Below are 16,367 nucleotides of genomic sequence, written 5' to 3' on the forward strand. Positions count from 1 at the left end.
ATAGTTCTATTAATTAATTAAGGGCTTTGGTTTTGTCATGTTACATGAATAATTTTTTTTTCCTACAAAGAAAAGACAAACTAGATAATAATAAAGAAAGTGAAAGATACACTCTTTTCAAGGACTTTGTGTTGTCTCAAGTGGTTGCATGACACCAGTTTTTTCCCTACAACATTATTCTTATTTATCCCATTAATTAATGGTGAATACGACACCGTGTTCCCTATAGTTCTATTAATTAATTAACGGTAAATTCGGCACCGTGTTGCTGGACTCCAGCTTGAGGTCGGAATTGGCCTTTTAATTTCTGACGGAAAGCATGAATGAGTGAGAATGACGACGATTCAGTGAGAGATTGAATTATTTGATCTCAACTGAAACAGCAATGAATGAATCAGAAGCGGTGATGGACAAGGTTGTGGAACAGTTGGAAAAAGTGAAGAGGGAATGGGAAGAGACACAGAGAAAAACGCAAGAACACATTAAGGCAATCGAAGAGTATGGGAAATCAGGAAGAGCCAATGAGGAGATAAATTCTCTTCCCAGATTGAATGGGATCGCTCAGGATGGTTTGTCACTCCTTTCTTCCTTCATCTTCACCCTCGATCTTCTCGCTCCACAGTTGCCCACTGAACAAGACGTTCAATCTGCTCGCGCCATGCTTGAATCTTGGAAAACCCTAATTCAAAAGTACTCTCTCTCTCTCTCTCTGGATGTTACTCCTTTTTCTGTTATAGAAATTAAAATTATGTTTGTTTGTTATTGAATTCTAAAGCAAATTGATATAAAATAGTTAATTTATTTCCGTTGATAGTGTTTACAGGGCCCATTGTAAAAAAAAAAAAAAAAGCGCTATATTTTATCAGATGAGCCCAGGATAAATGTTACTTGTTTGTTAATTTCTGATGATAGGTTTTTTTTTTTTTTTTTGAATAACAGTTTGCGGTTAAATCTGAGGAATGCCAATCTGCAAGCCAAGGCTAACTTGAGGAAAGCTGCTCAGGAGGAGGCAATATACTTACTTGATTATCCTTAACCTTATCGTTTTGCTCATCTTATTTAATTCTTGGTGTGTTATTTGGAACATCTTGTCATCAACGACTACCATGTTGTGTTATTTGTGCTAGTGACATGGAAGATTATATCATGATCATGGACTCCTTGTTTTCTGTTTGTTTACGTTGATGGGTTGGAATACAATGTGACTTATTCTATTTTTTTATGATGCAGAGAGAATTACTTCTAGGTGGTGGAGAAGAGTCCACTGTTCGCAGACGCAATTTACAGTATGTCCTTGGTGCCATATTCAGCTGGGGTCAAATTATGCTTGCTTTTTATTTATTTATTTATTTATCATTTAGTGCCATTTCCATTGGAAAATTCAGTTAGCATGCCAGGATAAAGTGTTTTATTTCTCAAATTTGTGATCTTCTTCCAGGACAAAAGCTGGAATGACATCTGCTGCAGAGAGCATCACAGAAAGCCTTCGACGTTCTCGTCAGTTGATGGTTCAGGTTAGTAGTTAGGTATCTTTCTTTTCTAAACTTAATTTTTGATCGTGCTCTCTAGTTGTAATATTATATTACATAGTTATTGTTCTTTATGACTATTTTATGATGGGTTGATTAGCATACTCATTGTATCTCTGTCTTAATTAGGAGGTTGAAAGAAACACAAGCACACTTATGACTCTTGGTAGGTACATTTTCCTCCCTCTCCCCCTTTGTATATTGATGTGGTTCTTTTATCTTTCTACTTCTACTTTATTTTTCCAGTGGTATTACGTTGTGTATTATTTTTTGTGTATGTGAAATTTATATGAAGACAAAGAAAAACGTATATGATTTTTAGCTGTTAGAGTAATACTCATCTCTGAGTATTTCTATAGCTCGATAATCTAGAACTGTCCTAGCAGTTACAGCTGTGTAACTGCTATTAGAGCAGTTAGAAACAGTTGTGAGTCTGGGCAGGCTGCTTAACTATAAATGTAACAGAACTGACATGGTCTCATCAGCTGTAAAATAACAAGTTCAGAACAAAACACTTTCAGTTCCTTTTCTCTCACTGTTTTTCTCTCGTCACTTTCTCTCATTTTCTTGCTATTTCTTGATTTCTATCATAGGCTGGCTAAATAAGTCAAATTGGAAGAAAGAATATTGCAGGGAGTGAGTTTCAAGTTAGCTGGAAGCTATCCCATTTATAGCTTCAGGCTGCTCTCCATGTAATAATATTTGAAGTCTTCTTTTCTTTCAAATGAATCTTCTTGTCGACCCCACAATATTACAAGGCCCTCAAACTCAAACCTATATATTTTATGAAAGCTTAATATGAAATTATTTACTTTAATCATTCATGTGAATTTTTCTCATTCTCTTTCTATCGCTAGCAGAATGTAGTGCGCTGAAAAGAAGACACCTGTCAATAAATTGAAAAAGTTTAGTAAAACCAAGATCATCCTCATTTTGCTTGAACGATGAGCATACTATGTGCTTGAATTAAGACCAATTGTTATGGTCAAGCTGAAGTTTAAGTTACTAGCTTACCATATTTAGACATTAACATCTGATGGCACCTATGCGTATATAATGTTGGACAGAAATGGAAATCACAATAAACAAAGGGCAACTATAGATGAACTGAAAGACATCTCATTATATTCTTCAATTAACCTAAGCAATACAAATTCAAGTGACAGATTTCTAATTACTGGCTCCAACCTATAACACCGTGACAGGAAATTACAATTGAATCAAACAGTGAATACAAACAAAGCAAATACAAAAGGAATAACAAGGACAACGCAAAAAAGATAAACTCAAAGACCTCACTCACTCTCCAAGACCAACATACCTAGGCCCCAAAGAGATCCCAAGAAATCTTTCCCCAAATCCCCACTCCAAATTCACTTAATCCATCCATACCTCACTACACCCACTCCCCTCCCTTTTATCCTATCAACTAAGAACCTTCCAGAATATTTCCCTAAATAACTAACTAATTCACTCATTCCTTCCCTTTCAGCCCATAGGCCCATCAATACTCCCCCTCCAAAACTCACCTTGTCCTTAAGGTGAAGAAAGAGGATATGTGATGTGAGAAAATATCCACCCAGATCCCGTTGTTTAAAGCTTCTTAACCCCGTTGTCACCCCCTTTCTTTGCAGTAGACTCTGTCCAAACAACAAACTTGTCAAACTCAAACACTCCCATTGGTCTATTCAATATGATAGTTTAGGTGGTATCCAATGCATCACTAAATGTTTTAACAAAAATATGGACCAATATCCAATCTCATCCATCCATCAGGGATAGCAGATGCTGGCACGACCTTGCTATTTGCATATGGAGCAAATAAGGCTCCTTCACCGATTTGCTGACCAATTTCCTCTACCTAGTCATTAGCATGCACTTTTGACGTAATTCCCATCATGGTTCGTGTTATTGTGCTCAGTTACAACTTCCCTCATCGGCTGAACAGTCGTCGCCGGCGACCACCTCTTCCTTTTCCAGCATTGGTTTGCGTGTTCCCAGGAGCTTGTCAAGAAGGTGGGAGTTTGAACGAACTTGGTTCGGCGAATTTAAAGTGTCACACGTGAACCAAAAGTTGCGTTGCCGTTGTTCCGCCATCTCTTGCGGTGACAGTTGTTGGAAACGCACGCCGCAACTACCGCCATTGACGTTTCCCGTGGAGCCTCCCTGCGTTGACCTTTGCTCTTCTATATCTTCAGCTGTTGCTTGCACAAATGTAGGGTTTGTTTCATTGGGCCAAATGTGAGTCCCAACAGCCCTATTATTCTCACCTTGGAAATTATGAAAATCTGGGTTTGTATTGTTCGGGCCTGTGGCCATTGGCCCATTAGCGGTTTCCATAATATGTATATTGGGCCTAATTTTGCCATACACCCTAGGGCGACCCAAGTTAATCATCATCTTCTCCGCTATCTCTTCCTTTTCTTCCATCGCTTGCCTAGACATAACATCCTCCATTTGAGCTAAAGCCATCTTCTCATCTTTGGAGACATAATCCAGATCGATTTGGCCATGGAGATGCAGCTTCGTCCGTTCTCCATCTTCTTTCTCTCCTCCTTCGTCTTCGACTATTTCTTCTTTTTCTTTTTTCTGCTTCTTTTGCATTTGCGCTTCCATCTTCATTTGCTTCTGCTGTCATTAGAGCTTCTCGCTTTGCTTCTTCTTCTTTCTCACTTCTCGCTTTTAATTCTTCTGCAAAACACGGACCGATGCGCTCTATTAACGAATGAATTGTTTTCTGGAGTTGATGAAAAGCGTCTTCAACTCCATCCATTCTTGCTTCCAAACGATCAAAGCTCCTCTCGACCTTCGTGAATCTATATTCCATTTTTTTTAGATCTAGAACAAAAGCACTCCCAGTATTGTAGTGCTTTGATACCAAATTGATGGCACCTATGCATATATAATGCTAGACAGAAATGGAAATCACAATAAACAGAGGACAACTGTAGATGAACTGAAAAACATCTCATTATATTCTTCAATTAACTCAAGCAATATAGAATTCCAGTGACAGATTCCTAATTACTAACTCCAACCTATCACAGTGTGACATGGAATTACAACTGAATCAAATAGTGAATACAAACAAAGCAAATACAAAAAGAATAACAATCTATGAAGCACCGATATGTCCCAAAAAAAAAATTCTACGTATCGGATACGCGTCCCAGACAGACACGCTCTCGATACCCATTTTTACATATCGGATGGGTCAACAAATTCGATACGGTCAATGGCAGGTTTGTGAATTATAAAAAACTGAAGGGTGTTTTTTAACTGCAAATTTTGGCAAAAATACACCCTAAATCAAAATCTGATTCACTTTATACTCACCTCGAGCGTCTGCCGTTTCTGATCTAAATCGAAATTGTTGAGAGATCGCTTCTTCCGACTCACTTTTGCCAACTGCCGTCTCTGTCGACTCGACTCACTTCTTCCTCTCCTCGTGGGTCTGCCATCTCTGCTGACTCACTTCTTCCTCTCCTCGACGCGGTTTTTCCTTCTTTCCTCCTTGGCTTCTTGCATCTTTCCTCTCCTCAACGCCGCATCTACCTCTCTCTCTCTCTCTATTTGGGTGTGCCTTTGTCTGTGTCGGTTTGTCTTTAACCTCACCTTTTTTTCTTTCCTTTTTTATCGTGCATTAATATTGTTACCAAAAAATAAAAAACATTAATAATGTACCATAAAAACTGAGATTGAAACAGCTGTGAGGTATATTTTTTCTCCCTTTTTTGTTGTTTCATTGTCCATATTAATTTGTAATTAACTTCTGTACGAGCTATAATTAATTTTGCTTCTGTTAATTTTTATTTTTATTTTGCATAACGTTTATGATTTATGCTTATGTTTTTATTTTAACCTCATTTTCTGTCTTGGTTTTTTTTTTTTTATATTATCTATTTCTTAAATTTTATGATTCAGTATTTTTGTATAATGTTTTGTATGGATAATTTTTGTTTTGGTAGACAATAATCTATTATTTGTGTTTATGATTTTCCTTTTATTATATTTTGTTAATGTGAAATACACTCTTTATATTAAAAATATTATTTAATACTAAGATGTATCGGAACGTATCGAAATATTAGTATTTTTGAAGTAACGTATTGATGTCCCGTGTCGGGAACATATCGAAAACGCTGAGTCGGTATCGGTGCTTCATAGATAACAATGACAATGCAGAAAAGATAAACCCAAAGACCTCACTCACTCTCCAAGACCAACATACCTAGGCCCCAAAGAGATCCCAAGAGATCTTTCTCCAAATCCCCACTCCAAATTCACTTAATCCATCCATACCTAACTAGTAACTACACAACTCCCCTCCCTTTTATCCTATCAACTAAGAACTTCCTAGAATATTTCTCTAACTAATCCACTCATTCCTTCCCTTTCAGCCCATAGGCCCATCAACATCCAACTGGCCTGAAATGCAAATAACCTGCATCAACGTTGACTGCCGAATAACTTTTTGGAGTTCCACTTTTGGAAATTAATTTGCACAATTTCCAAACTTTTGACAAATAACTCTTTACATCCAAAATGCCATGAACTGTGACTGAATTCAGTTGCCCAACATCAGGAAATTGAGAGAAATTAAGTAAATAATATAGGATTAATTTAATGTGCACATGATAATAGAGACCTCTATAACTAATGTATATTCTAGGAATAATAACGTGAAAAGCAGGGAATTGAACCTTGGGGTTCAGGAGGGATGCAACAAGGAAATCATGAAGAATATTCACGATAGGGACATATAGCATAATGAAATGGACAGGTGGCAGAAATAGATTGGGTCAGAGGAGAAGTCAGTTGAGAGAAGAATATAAGGGGTAGTGGGAGGGGGGTGAGAAAGTGGGGAAGAGGGAAGTAATGTTGGTTTTGGAGTGGGACGAAGCAGGATCCTAGAAGTTCCTGTAGTGTTTTCATTTTTTTTTCCTTTCTTTATTTCCTTATTTTGTTGAGTGTACAGTGTCTCTGGAACTGATATCAACAAGATATCGGTCCTGAGACAGTGTACCACTCCCCATTAAACCGTGTTTAGCGAGGGTAACTGTAGAAAATTAGAATTCAAACATGTTTCCGTTTTTATTTCCTATTAATTAGGATTGATTATGATTGATTAGGATTGATTATGATTGATTAGGATTAATTGTGATTGATTAGAATTGATTGTGATTAGGATTGTGATAGGATTGATTAGTCATCGCTTAGTCATTCTTAGCGATTCTTTCTTGTATAAATACTCACTCATGTAATTTATTCAATATCAATATACAAAAACTTCTTTTCAATATGGTATCAGAGCGGGTTCGTTCCTACCCTAATTCAAATCTGAAATAACCATCCAAACACTTCCATCACCGTCAAACACCTCCTAAACACCGCCTTGAATCTGTCCAACACAGAAACCTAGTTTACTGACCTCCGATCAAAAAAGTGAGGTGACCATTCGACTCAGAAGGATCCGACGAGTCGACCGCCGCTGGACCCATCGCCGTCAGCCGCTGCACGCGCCACCACGCGCCGCCTTCCAGACGTTTTTTTTCCGTCGCGACTTGCACAGACCTTCTCGCCGGTTTCTCCCCTTCCTGTTCCAGAGGTCAGATCAAAAGTTTACAAAACTTGATTTTTCATCAACGGTCAACCCTTCTCTTTTTATTCATGGCTTCCTCAAAACACTCTTTTTATTACCACGAGCAACCTCCTAAGGCCACTAGTCATGTGGTCCAGCAAGGTACAACTTTCCATGTTGATAGTCAAAATCATTGGATCCTTGATTCTGGAGCCTCTGATCATATGACAGGTAATCTTGGCTTGTTTTGTCCATACACTCCATATTCTGAACCTTCTCGGGTCAAGATCGCCGATGGCAGTTTTTCCCAGATTGCGGGACACGGAACCATTAAACTTTCTGAGCTGATTACTTTGACATCAGTTCTTTATGTTCCTTCTCTGACTTGTAATCTCATTTCCATTAGCAAGCTCACCTCTGAGTTGCATTGCTTTGCTAAATTCTCTCCACATGGTTGTGTTTTTCAGGAACAGGACTCGGAGAGGATGATTGGCAGTGCTAGAGAGGATGGTGGACTTTACTACTTTGAGGAGGATGTGACTCATGAAGCTGTTTTCGTAGAAAAAAACTCTATGTTTCCTTTTGATTCATGTAATGATGTTATGCTGTGGCATCGTAGGCTAGGCCATCCAAATTTTATTTATCTTCAGAAGTTGTTGCCAAACTTATTTATTAATAAAAGTCCAAGTTTGTTTTCTTGTGATATTTGTCAACTTGCCAAGCATACTCGTGCTCATTATCCTTCTAAAGTTCACATGACTCTTCCCCATTTTCCTTAATTCATAGCGACATATGGGGTCCAGCCCGTGTTAAAAATATTTCAGGTACTCGATGGTTCATTACCTTCATTGATGACCATTCTCGAGTTTGTTGGGTGTATCTTCTAAAGGATAAGTCCGATGCTGCATCCGTGTTTAAAAAATTTCATGCCATGGTTCAAACCCAATTCCAAGTTGCTATACAAATTCTTCGTACATATAATGGCAAAGAGTATTTTAACTCTATTCTTGGAGAATATCTTTCCCAACATGGCATCCTTCACCAAAGCTCGTGTCCTAACACACCCCAACAAAACGGAGTTGCGGAAAGAAAAAACCGACATCTCCTTGAAGTTGCTCGGGCTCTTATGTTTACCACGAGTGTTCCTAAATATCTTTGGGGAGAGGCAGTTCTCACTGCCTCGTATCTGATAAATCGAATGCCATCTCGCATTCTGAAATTTAAGTCTCCTCTTTCTAGTCTTGTTCGTATCTTCCCTTCCTTCCGAGGTGTCTCCTCCTTACCTCTCAAGTTATTTGGTTGTGTTGTATTTGTCCATATTCCCTCCCATCAACGGTCTAAGCTTGATCCTAAGTCTCTCCAGTGTGTCTTTATTGGTTATTCTCCTACTCAACGTGGCTATAAGTGTTATTCACCCTCTCTTCGTAAGGTCTTTGTCTCTATGGATGTCACTTTTTCTGAGAATGACCCTTTCTTCCCCTCGACTTCTCTTCAGGGGGAGTCTATAGGAGTAGATGAAGATCAGTCATGGGAACCTATTAATGCCACAGTATTACCTCTACTTTTGGAAACAGGGGGAGCTACAGAATCCTCACCATCAGGAGCCTCCTCAAAATGGGGACAAGTTTATAGCAGGCGAAAGCCTCCTCAAAGTGTGAATAACCCAGAGCCTCTACACTGCCAGGATTCTGAACCATGTTCTAGTTCCAGCACCCCAATACTTGAGTGTCATGGTGAAAATGATCTACACTTGCCCATTGCTCTCAGAAAAGGTACTCGATCTTGTACTACTCATCCTATTTCTAATCATATTTCATATGGAAAGTTGTCCCCAGGGTTTCGTGCTTTCAATACTATGTTGGATAGTACAAAGATACCGAGAAATATACATGAGGCTCTCAATGATAAAAAATGGAGGGATGCTGTCTTTGAAGAAATTAATGCTTTAGAAAGAAATGGAACTTGGGAGATAGTGACCCTACCCAAAGGAAAAAAGGCAGTAGGATGCAAATGGGTGTTTACAATAAAATTCAATGCAGATAATAGCATCAACAGATACAAGGCAAGATTGGTTGCAAAGGGTTTCACTCAGACTCATGGGATAGATTATCATGAGACTTTTGCTCCGGTTGCTAAAGTCAATACCATCCGAGTTCTCTTATCTCTTGCTGCCAATCTAGATTGGCCTCTGCAACAGTTAGATGTGAAGAATGCATTCCTAAATGGTGACTTACATGAAGAAGTCTATATGGATCCTCCACCTGGTTTTGAAAGGGGAAATGAATCAGTGTGTAAACTAAAAAAGTCTCTATATGGATTGAAACAGTCTCCCAGAGAATGGTTCGACAAATTCACACAAGCAGTCAAAAGAAGAGGCTTCATTCAAGCACAGACTGATCATACTCTCTTCCACAAACACTCTAAGGATGGTAAAATTGCTATTCTTATTGTATATGTAGATGATATAATTCTTACAGGTGATGATATTGAGGAATTGAACACCTTGAAGAAATTTCTAGCAGCTCAATTTGAACTCAAAGACCTTGGCACTCTCAAATATTTCCTTGGTATGGAAGTTGCTAGGAGCAAAACAGGCATCACTCTAACACAAAAGAAATATGTTCTAGATCTTTTGTTGGAAACAGGAATGTTAGGGTGTAAACCTGCTGAGACACCTGTGGAACCTAATACCAAGTTAGGTATTGAAGATGGGAATGAGGTGGATAAAGAACAATATCAGCGATTGGTTGGTAAACTAATCTACTTATCTCATACGCGTCCTGACATTGCCTTTGCGGTGAGTATGATTAGTCAATTCATGCACTCACCCAAGGAGAAGCATCTTAGTGCAGTCTATAGGGTGCTTAGATACCTCAAGAATACTCCAGGAAGAGGATTATTCTTTAAAAAGGGGTATAAAAGGACAATTGAAATCTACACTGATGCAGATTGGGCAGGCTCATCAGTAGACAGAAGATCTACCTCAGGCTATTGCACCTATGTGTGGGGAAATCTTGTTACTTGGAGAAGCAAAAAGCAAACAGTGGTTGCAAGAAGTAGTGCTGAAGCAGAATTTCGAGCTTTAGCTCATGGAGTTTGTGAAGGAATCTGGTTGAGAAGACTTCTTCAAGAGTTGAAGATTTCATATTCCCTACCAATAAAACTATATTGTGACAACAAGGCAGCTGTTAGCATTGCTCAAAATCCTGTGCATCATGATCGAACAAAGCACGTGGAAGTTGATCGTCACTTCATCAAAGAAAAATTAGATGATGGAAGTGTGCATTTGATATATGTTCCAACCAAAGAGCAAACGGCAGATGTCCTTACCAAGGGCCTACACCGTCCAGCATTCGAAGACTTGATTGGCAAGTTGGGAATGATCAATATTTACCTCCCAACTTGAGGGGGAGTGTAGAAAATTAGAATTCAAACATGTTTCCGCTTTTTTTTCCTATTAATTAGGATTGATTATGATTGATTAGGATTGATTATGATTGATTAGGATTAATTGTGATTGATTAGAATTGATTGTGATTAGGATTGTGATAGGATTGATTAGTCATCGCTTAGTCATTCTTAGCGATTCTTTCTTGTATAAATACTCACTCATGTAATTTATTCAATATCAATATACAAAAACTTCTTTTCAATAGTAACAATTCATACAAAAATAAAGAAAATATTGTATATTCCTTATTCTTTCGATTACAAGATTGCAGCAAAAATAGGGAATTAGGGAAGAAACTGTACAGTAAAGGCTGTAAACTAATCTTGGCCTAAGAAAAAAAACTAGGTAATGACTCTGTCTGTAAAACGGAATAAGAATTGGGTACTGATTCTGTCAGTAGAGCAGAATTCTATAAGATTCAGTCGAACTAAAAATAACCTATCTATTCCTAAACATCAGGCTAAAAATCAGGAAATGATCACCAACACTCCCGCTCAATGTCAGCGGTAGATATCTATCATGCCGAGATTGGATCTCAGGTTCTCATAAGTAAGCTTTGCACTTGGCAAGGGCTTACAAAGGGATGGGTGTGCTACTCTCTCTTGGTGCTCCCACTTATATCTGTGTAATTTTTATCTCTCAGCTTCTAATTTTTCCTCTCCTCCTTTTATCCCCCGTTCCCCACCTTGCCACTCCAAAAGATTAAGAGTAACTAAACATGAACTAAAATAAGATCAACAAATAGAATCCAGCCAGCCATGGCCCAAGTCCAGGAAACATGAAAATCATGAAAAACAGACATGAAGTTAAATATTAAAAAAAAAAAAAAGTTGAAACATCCTGGCAGCCTGTTAAACTTCTATTGCATCAATTAGGTTGAACTCATAAAGGTATATCAAGGTTCCTTGAAAGTTCGCTGGGCATTAGACTTGATAAGTTTGAAGCATTTTATATGAAAAGAATATTCTCAATTTGCCTAAGCCTTAGAACTGTAATGCTTATATGCTGCAATGTAGTTTTTTTCAGAGTAAACTGATGCTTATATTCTAGCTATGAATTTGGATGTGTTGGGATCAAACTGTGGTCATAGTTTTTATGCGGGTGATTTTGTCAATGACAAAAATTTGCATTTGAATTCCATGAGGTTTAACACTCGTTTAAGGGATCACTTAGGCTTTGTTTGGGAATAAAAAAGTGGAAAGAAAAAGGTATAATAGAAATGGTAAGGAGTTAGAATGAAGGGATGAGAAATGACAATCTTTTTCTTGCTTAGATTTTTAAAATAAAGGGAAAGAAAATAGAGGTAGAGCATGTAAGTTGTAATTCCCAAATTTTTGAGAAACTCAAAATGGAGGCTTGAGGTGAATTGGGTTATACATATTAATGCTTACATAAAGCACACAGAACTTTTAGCAACCTTTTACTTTCTTTCAGCTTCCCCTACCATTCCATTGAGTAACTACAGAATTTTTTGGGTTGAGCTTTTTATATGGTTTGACATAGTTGAGTTTGATACTTTCTTGAGGATATTTTTGTAAGGTTCTGATAACTTTAGTAACTACAGATTTGCCTATTTAACTTATTAAGAGCTCCTTTGCCCTTTAAGAATAGGCTAGAGAACATCAGGGTGTTAGGAAAACCTATAATATGGTTAAGATATTTTAAATTTGGGGCCAATTTTTACGGTTCCGAGAGTTTGAGTCTTAGAACAGCTTTTTTTGCACAAAATGCAAGGGAAAAGCTACATACAATTAACTCTAATCCCTATTCTTGCAAAATCTGGGAGTTTTGTGCACTGGGATTTTCCCTTTGGCTTTGATGACTAATAACTAAGGAAAGTGACTCTGGCCTTTAAGAACAGGCTAGAGAACAAGAGGGTGTTAGGCACAAAGTTATCAAATGCGGATTGCGGCATGTCGCGGCCAACCCCGAAAAACGCTATAGCGGGTTACAGTTGCAGAAATAACGGAATAGATATATAACAGAAATAATGACAAAAAAAACATTTTTTAAAGACAAAGGTAGCAGAAGTGACAGAGAGAGACGCAGATAGACTAAAAAACCCTTGAAAATTTTCTGTTACATATTTAAATTTAGGACAAAATTGAGATTTTGCCTTATAATAGCAAGATGGTCGCGATTTGGCCACAAATGCGATCGCAATGACTGTTATTGCATTCCGGTGCAGCGCGGTGCGGTTTCTTGAGGCAAGGCACTGCAACGCCCATACGGCGCGACTCGCGATGCTATTGCTGCGCAATTAACTTCTATGGTTAGGCAAACCTATAAAGTGGTTAAAACCACTTCCCATAATCCTGACTAGCAAGGATAGTGGTTAGGGCAATCCTTATACGCAGCCTTACCATTGCATATTTACAAAGAGGTTGTTTTCTATAATCAAACCTGTGATCTTTCGGTCACAAAGAAGTAGCGTTGCCACTCCTCCAAACTCGCCCTCTTAAACCTATAATGTGGTTAATATTTTTTAAAATTTGGGGCCAGTTTTTTTAATCAGTTTTGACCACTAATAACTGAGGAAAAGTCCTTTTGATTTTGGGTCTACCAAATAACAATGACGTATTTATACAGTTTTTAGCTACCTTTAGCTCTTTATATGTAATAGATGATGTACTGCATTATAGCTTGCTCTTCTGGGAATAAGACTTTATGCAATTTAACTTGTAGTGGTTTTTCTACCTGTCATTTGCTTTGATGCATTATGTAAAGATGCTTCTTCTTTGTTCATTGTCTGCCCTGGAATGTTTGTTAAAACTTTAGTTGAGCGATATTAGTTTTGCCTTGATGAATTGAAATATTGTTTTAATTAATATGATTATGAGGAATGGGAAATAACTTCGTTTGAATCTTTGTTTTGCAAAATTGCTTGGATATATAGATGAATCAACTGGAGTGTTACAAAAGGCTGAAAGTGAATATAAAGGGCACCGCTCATTGTTGATGAGAACTCGAAATCTGCTCTCCACAATGCAACGTCAAGATGTCATGGACAGGTATGGAAAGAAAAAAATAAATGGATTTTATTCTCTGCCCTTTTTATTTGGTCTTCCTAAATCCTAACTGTTAACTCATATTTGAACAGGGTGATACTTGGGGTTGGTTTTTTGTTGTTCGTCCTCGCTGTTCTTTATGTTGCTTCCAAGCGGATTGGACTACTTACCTTGCAGAGAAAGGTTATTGAGGCCATAAAGGCTGGTGTGGTGGGGCAGGCAGAGCTAAGACGCCAAGCCGCTGCAGATGACATAAATCTTCATCAAGTCAGAGGTGATCGCGCTCATAATACAGAGGCTCCTTTAGAACAAAGAATACATGATGAACTTTGATACATTTTAAAGGACAGTATCATGATGTCTGGGCTTGTTTATTAGGCTGATTTATTACTGTGTTTGAATTTTTCTTTATTTAGTTATTTAAGATAGAAGCCTTACAACATAAGAAAAAGAGGTTCCATACTTGTTGGCAGAGTGAAAATGTTTAAGAGAAATCTTCGGAAAGAATGAGTTCTCTTTGCTTGCAATTTCAGTGTGTTACATGTTTGTCTGCAGCACATCGACACTATTCAAAATCTGAAACATGAAATTTGACACAGCATTATATAATTACATGGGTGCCATTTGATTTTCATGATATATTTATGAAAAGGAAAAAGTATGTATCATTTTAAAAGATATACAGTTATGTCATTTTAAGTGAGAAAAAAAGATAAATCATGTAGGAGAGAGAGAGTGGATAAAAAAAAAATGTGTTGTTGTGTTTTTATCTAGTGGTAAATATTCGATCAACATAGATAAAGCAACTTTATTGTTGGGTTCATATTTATACTCCGAAATTTTGTGAGAACGATGAAGCTAACACAATATGGACACAGTCACTTCGGAACCGTACAAGAATATACGAGCCCATTTTCACTGTAATGGCCGTAGATATTTCCTTCTCAAAAACAGAAAAAAATAAGATATAAAAGGAAATAATGGGAATTAATTTTCTCATTTTAGATGAGAAATTTTTTTCATGCTACACACACAATACATGAGTGGAGTTCACAAAAAGATGATAAGACAAAAAAATAAAGATAGAATCCATTCATGTATTGTGAGTATAGTATGAGAAATTTTTTTCATGTAAAATGAAAAAACTATTTTCCTAAAATAAAGGTAAGGATAGTGTAAATGTGTTATTTTTTTTCATATTTGGTAAAGAATATACCGAATGTTTGGTACATCCGTATTATCCAAAATATTTTCAGAATTTACTCCTAGGTTAGTTTTTTTTCTTTTCTAGTGAAGCTACTGCTAAAGATTTTGGGAATCGGAGAAATTGTAGGTATATTGTACGAGTAAATAAACCTATAGCAATGAGGATTATCATTGCTTTTTACAACTAATAAATTTAATTTTAAAATGCTAATTATTCTTAGAATATATATATATATATATATATATATATATATATGATGTGATACTTGTTTAATAACTTGACTCATTAAGTGTATCTAAGAACTTTTTGGACGCCAACAATGTCATATCAAATACAACCAGAGATGCTTCTGAAGGGAAAAGTACTTGTACAGATTCTGTTTACGTAAATTTAATAGACTAAACCAATAAACAATAGACAATAAATCACATGACACAGGTTTTTTAATTATTAAATATAAAAATAATAATAGTATGTTTGCCTTGATTGGCAATTGGGTTTTATATTTATCATTTAACATAATATAACTTCACTTTCCTACACGTATTAAAGAGATGGAGTTCACATGTTTTTCTTTCTCTTTCATCATTTCACTTTCTCTCTCCCTTTTGATGTGAGAGTTGGAAACAACACTTACATTATGTTACATAACACTAATAAAATCTTTGGCTATTCTACCTAATTTGCACATACATGATTAGGGGTGTTCAAAATATCTAAAAAAATCAAACCGATCCATAACTAAACTGCTCCAAATTTTAAAAATTGATTATTTTTAAAAATTGATTTCATATGAAATTGCATTTTATTTTATAAACTGATTGTTTACCAAACCATAAAAATAATTGGTTATCCATGGTTATCCATAACTAAACTTCTCTACAATTAAAGAACAAATAAGTATTATTTTTTATCATGCCTATTATATTTGTCAATTGACTCAAACTTCCAAACAATAAACTAGCAAAAAAAGTTAAAGAGTTCAAGTAGAAAATATTTATTTAAAAAAAAATTCACATAAATCGAAAGATCGCGTTATAAATGTAACGTAACAATTTTTTTTTTCCAAAAAAAAATGACAAAGGCGAAGGCTCGAATCATGTAGAGAAATTTAGAGTCTGCCATGGTGCATGAGCATATTTCAACATTCTAAAAAATATCACTTTATAAAACCTAAAATAACACTTTATGTACGCTACAATTTTTTCATACTCAGTGGAAAATCATCGAAAGACCCATTGTAAACTTATCTTTGGGTAAATACAGAAAATTTCATTCTCAATGCACTACACTATCAAGAATTATCAACCTTATAGTGGGCATTCATGTACAAAAGTCCCATTTTTCCTACATATAGCATGAATAAAAGCACATGTTGGCTTATTACAAAAAATTTAACAGCAACTAATTCCAAAACAATGAAAGTTTTTGCAAGAAATAATTGGTCAACTACCTATAACCGGAAGAAACAGACGACTACATAAGACCTCTATTTTTTTGAGAATTTCTGCGAGGAATTAATATCACACAAGGGTTTGAACTGGCGTCTTTGTGGGGTACGAACCAAATCCTTAGCCAATTGTATTCACCT

At 36.6% G+C, this 16,367-nt stretch overlaps 1 protein-coding gene across 1 annotated transcript; it reads left to right on the forward strand.

The window, feature by feature from the left end:
- Positions 1-279: 279 nt before the first annotated feature.
- LOC133294759 (uncharacterized) lies at positions 280-14,181 on the forward strand. Its single transcript, XM_061493510.1, has 7 exons — positions 280-690; positions 940-1,009; positions 1,231-1,286; positions 1,439-1,514; positions 1,659-1,695; positions 13,458-13,572; positions 13,662-14,181. The coding sequence occupies exons 1-7, from the start codon at positions 386-388 to the stop codon at positions 13,900-13,902; spliced, it is 900 nt and encodes a 299-aa protein (XP_061349494.1). The 5' UTR covers positions 280-385; the 3' UTR covers positions 13,903-14,181.
- The last annotated feature ends 2,186 nt before the right edge of the window (positions 14,182-16,367 follow it).

This window comes from Gastrolobium bilobum, unplaced genomic scaffold (genome assembly GCF_033153095.1).
Source record: "Gastrolobium bilobum isolate Gb01-03AN ecotype WA unplaced genomic scaffold, APGP_CSIRO_Gbil_v1 utg3268, whole genome shotgun sequence".
In the NCBI taxonomy this organism is placed as follows: domain Eukaryota; kingdom Viridiplantae; phylum Streptophyta; class Magnoliopsida; order Fabales; family Fabaceae; genus Gastrolobium; species Gastrolobium bilobum.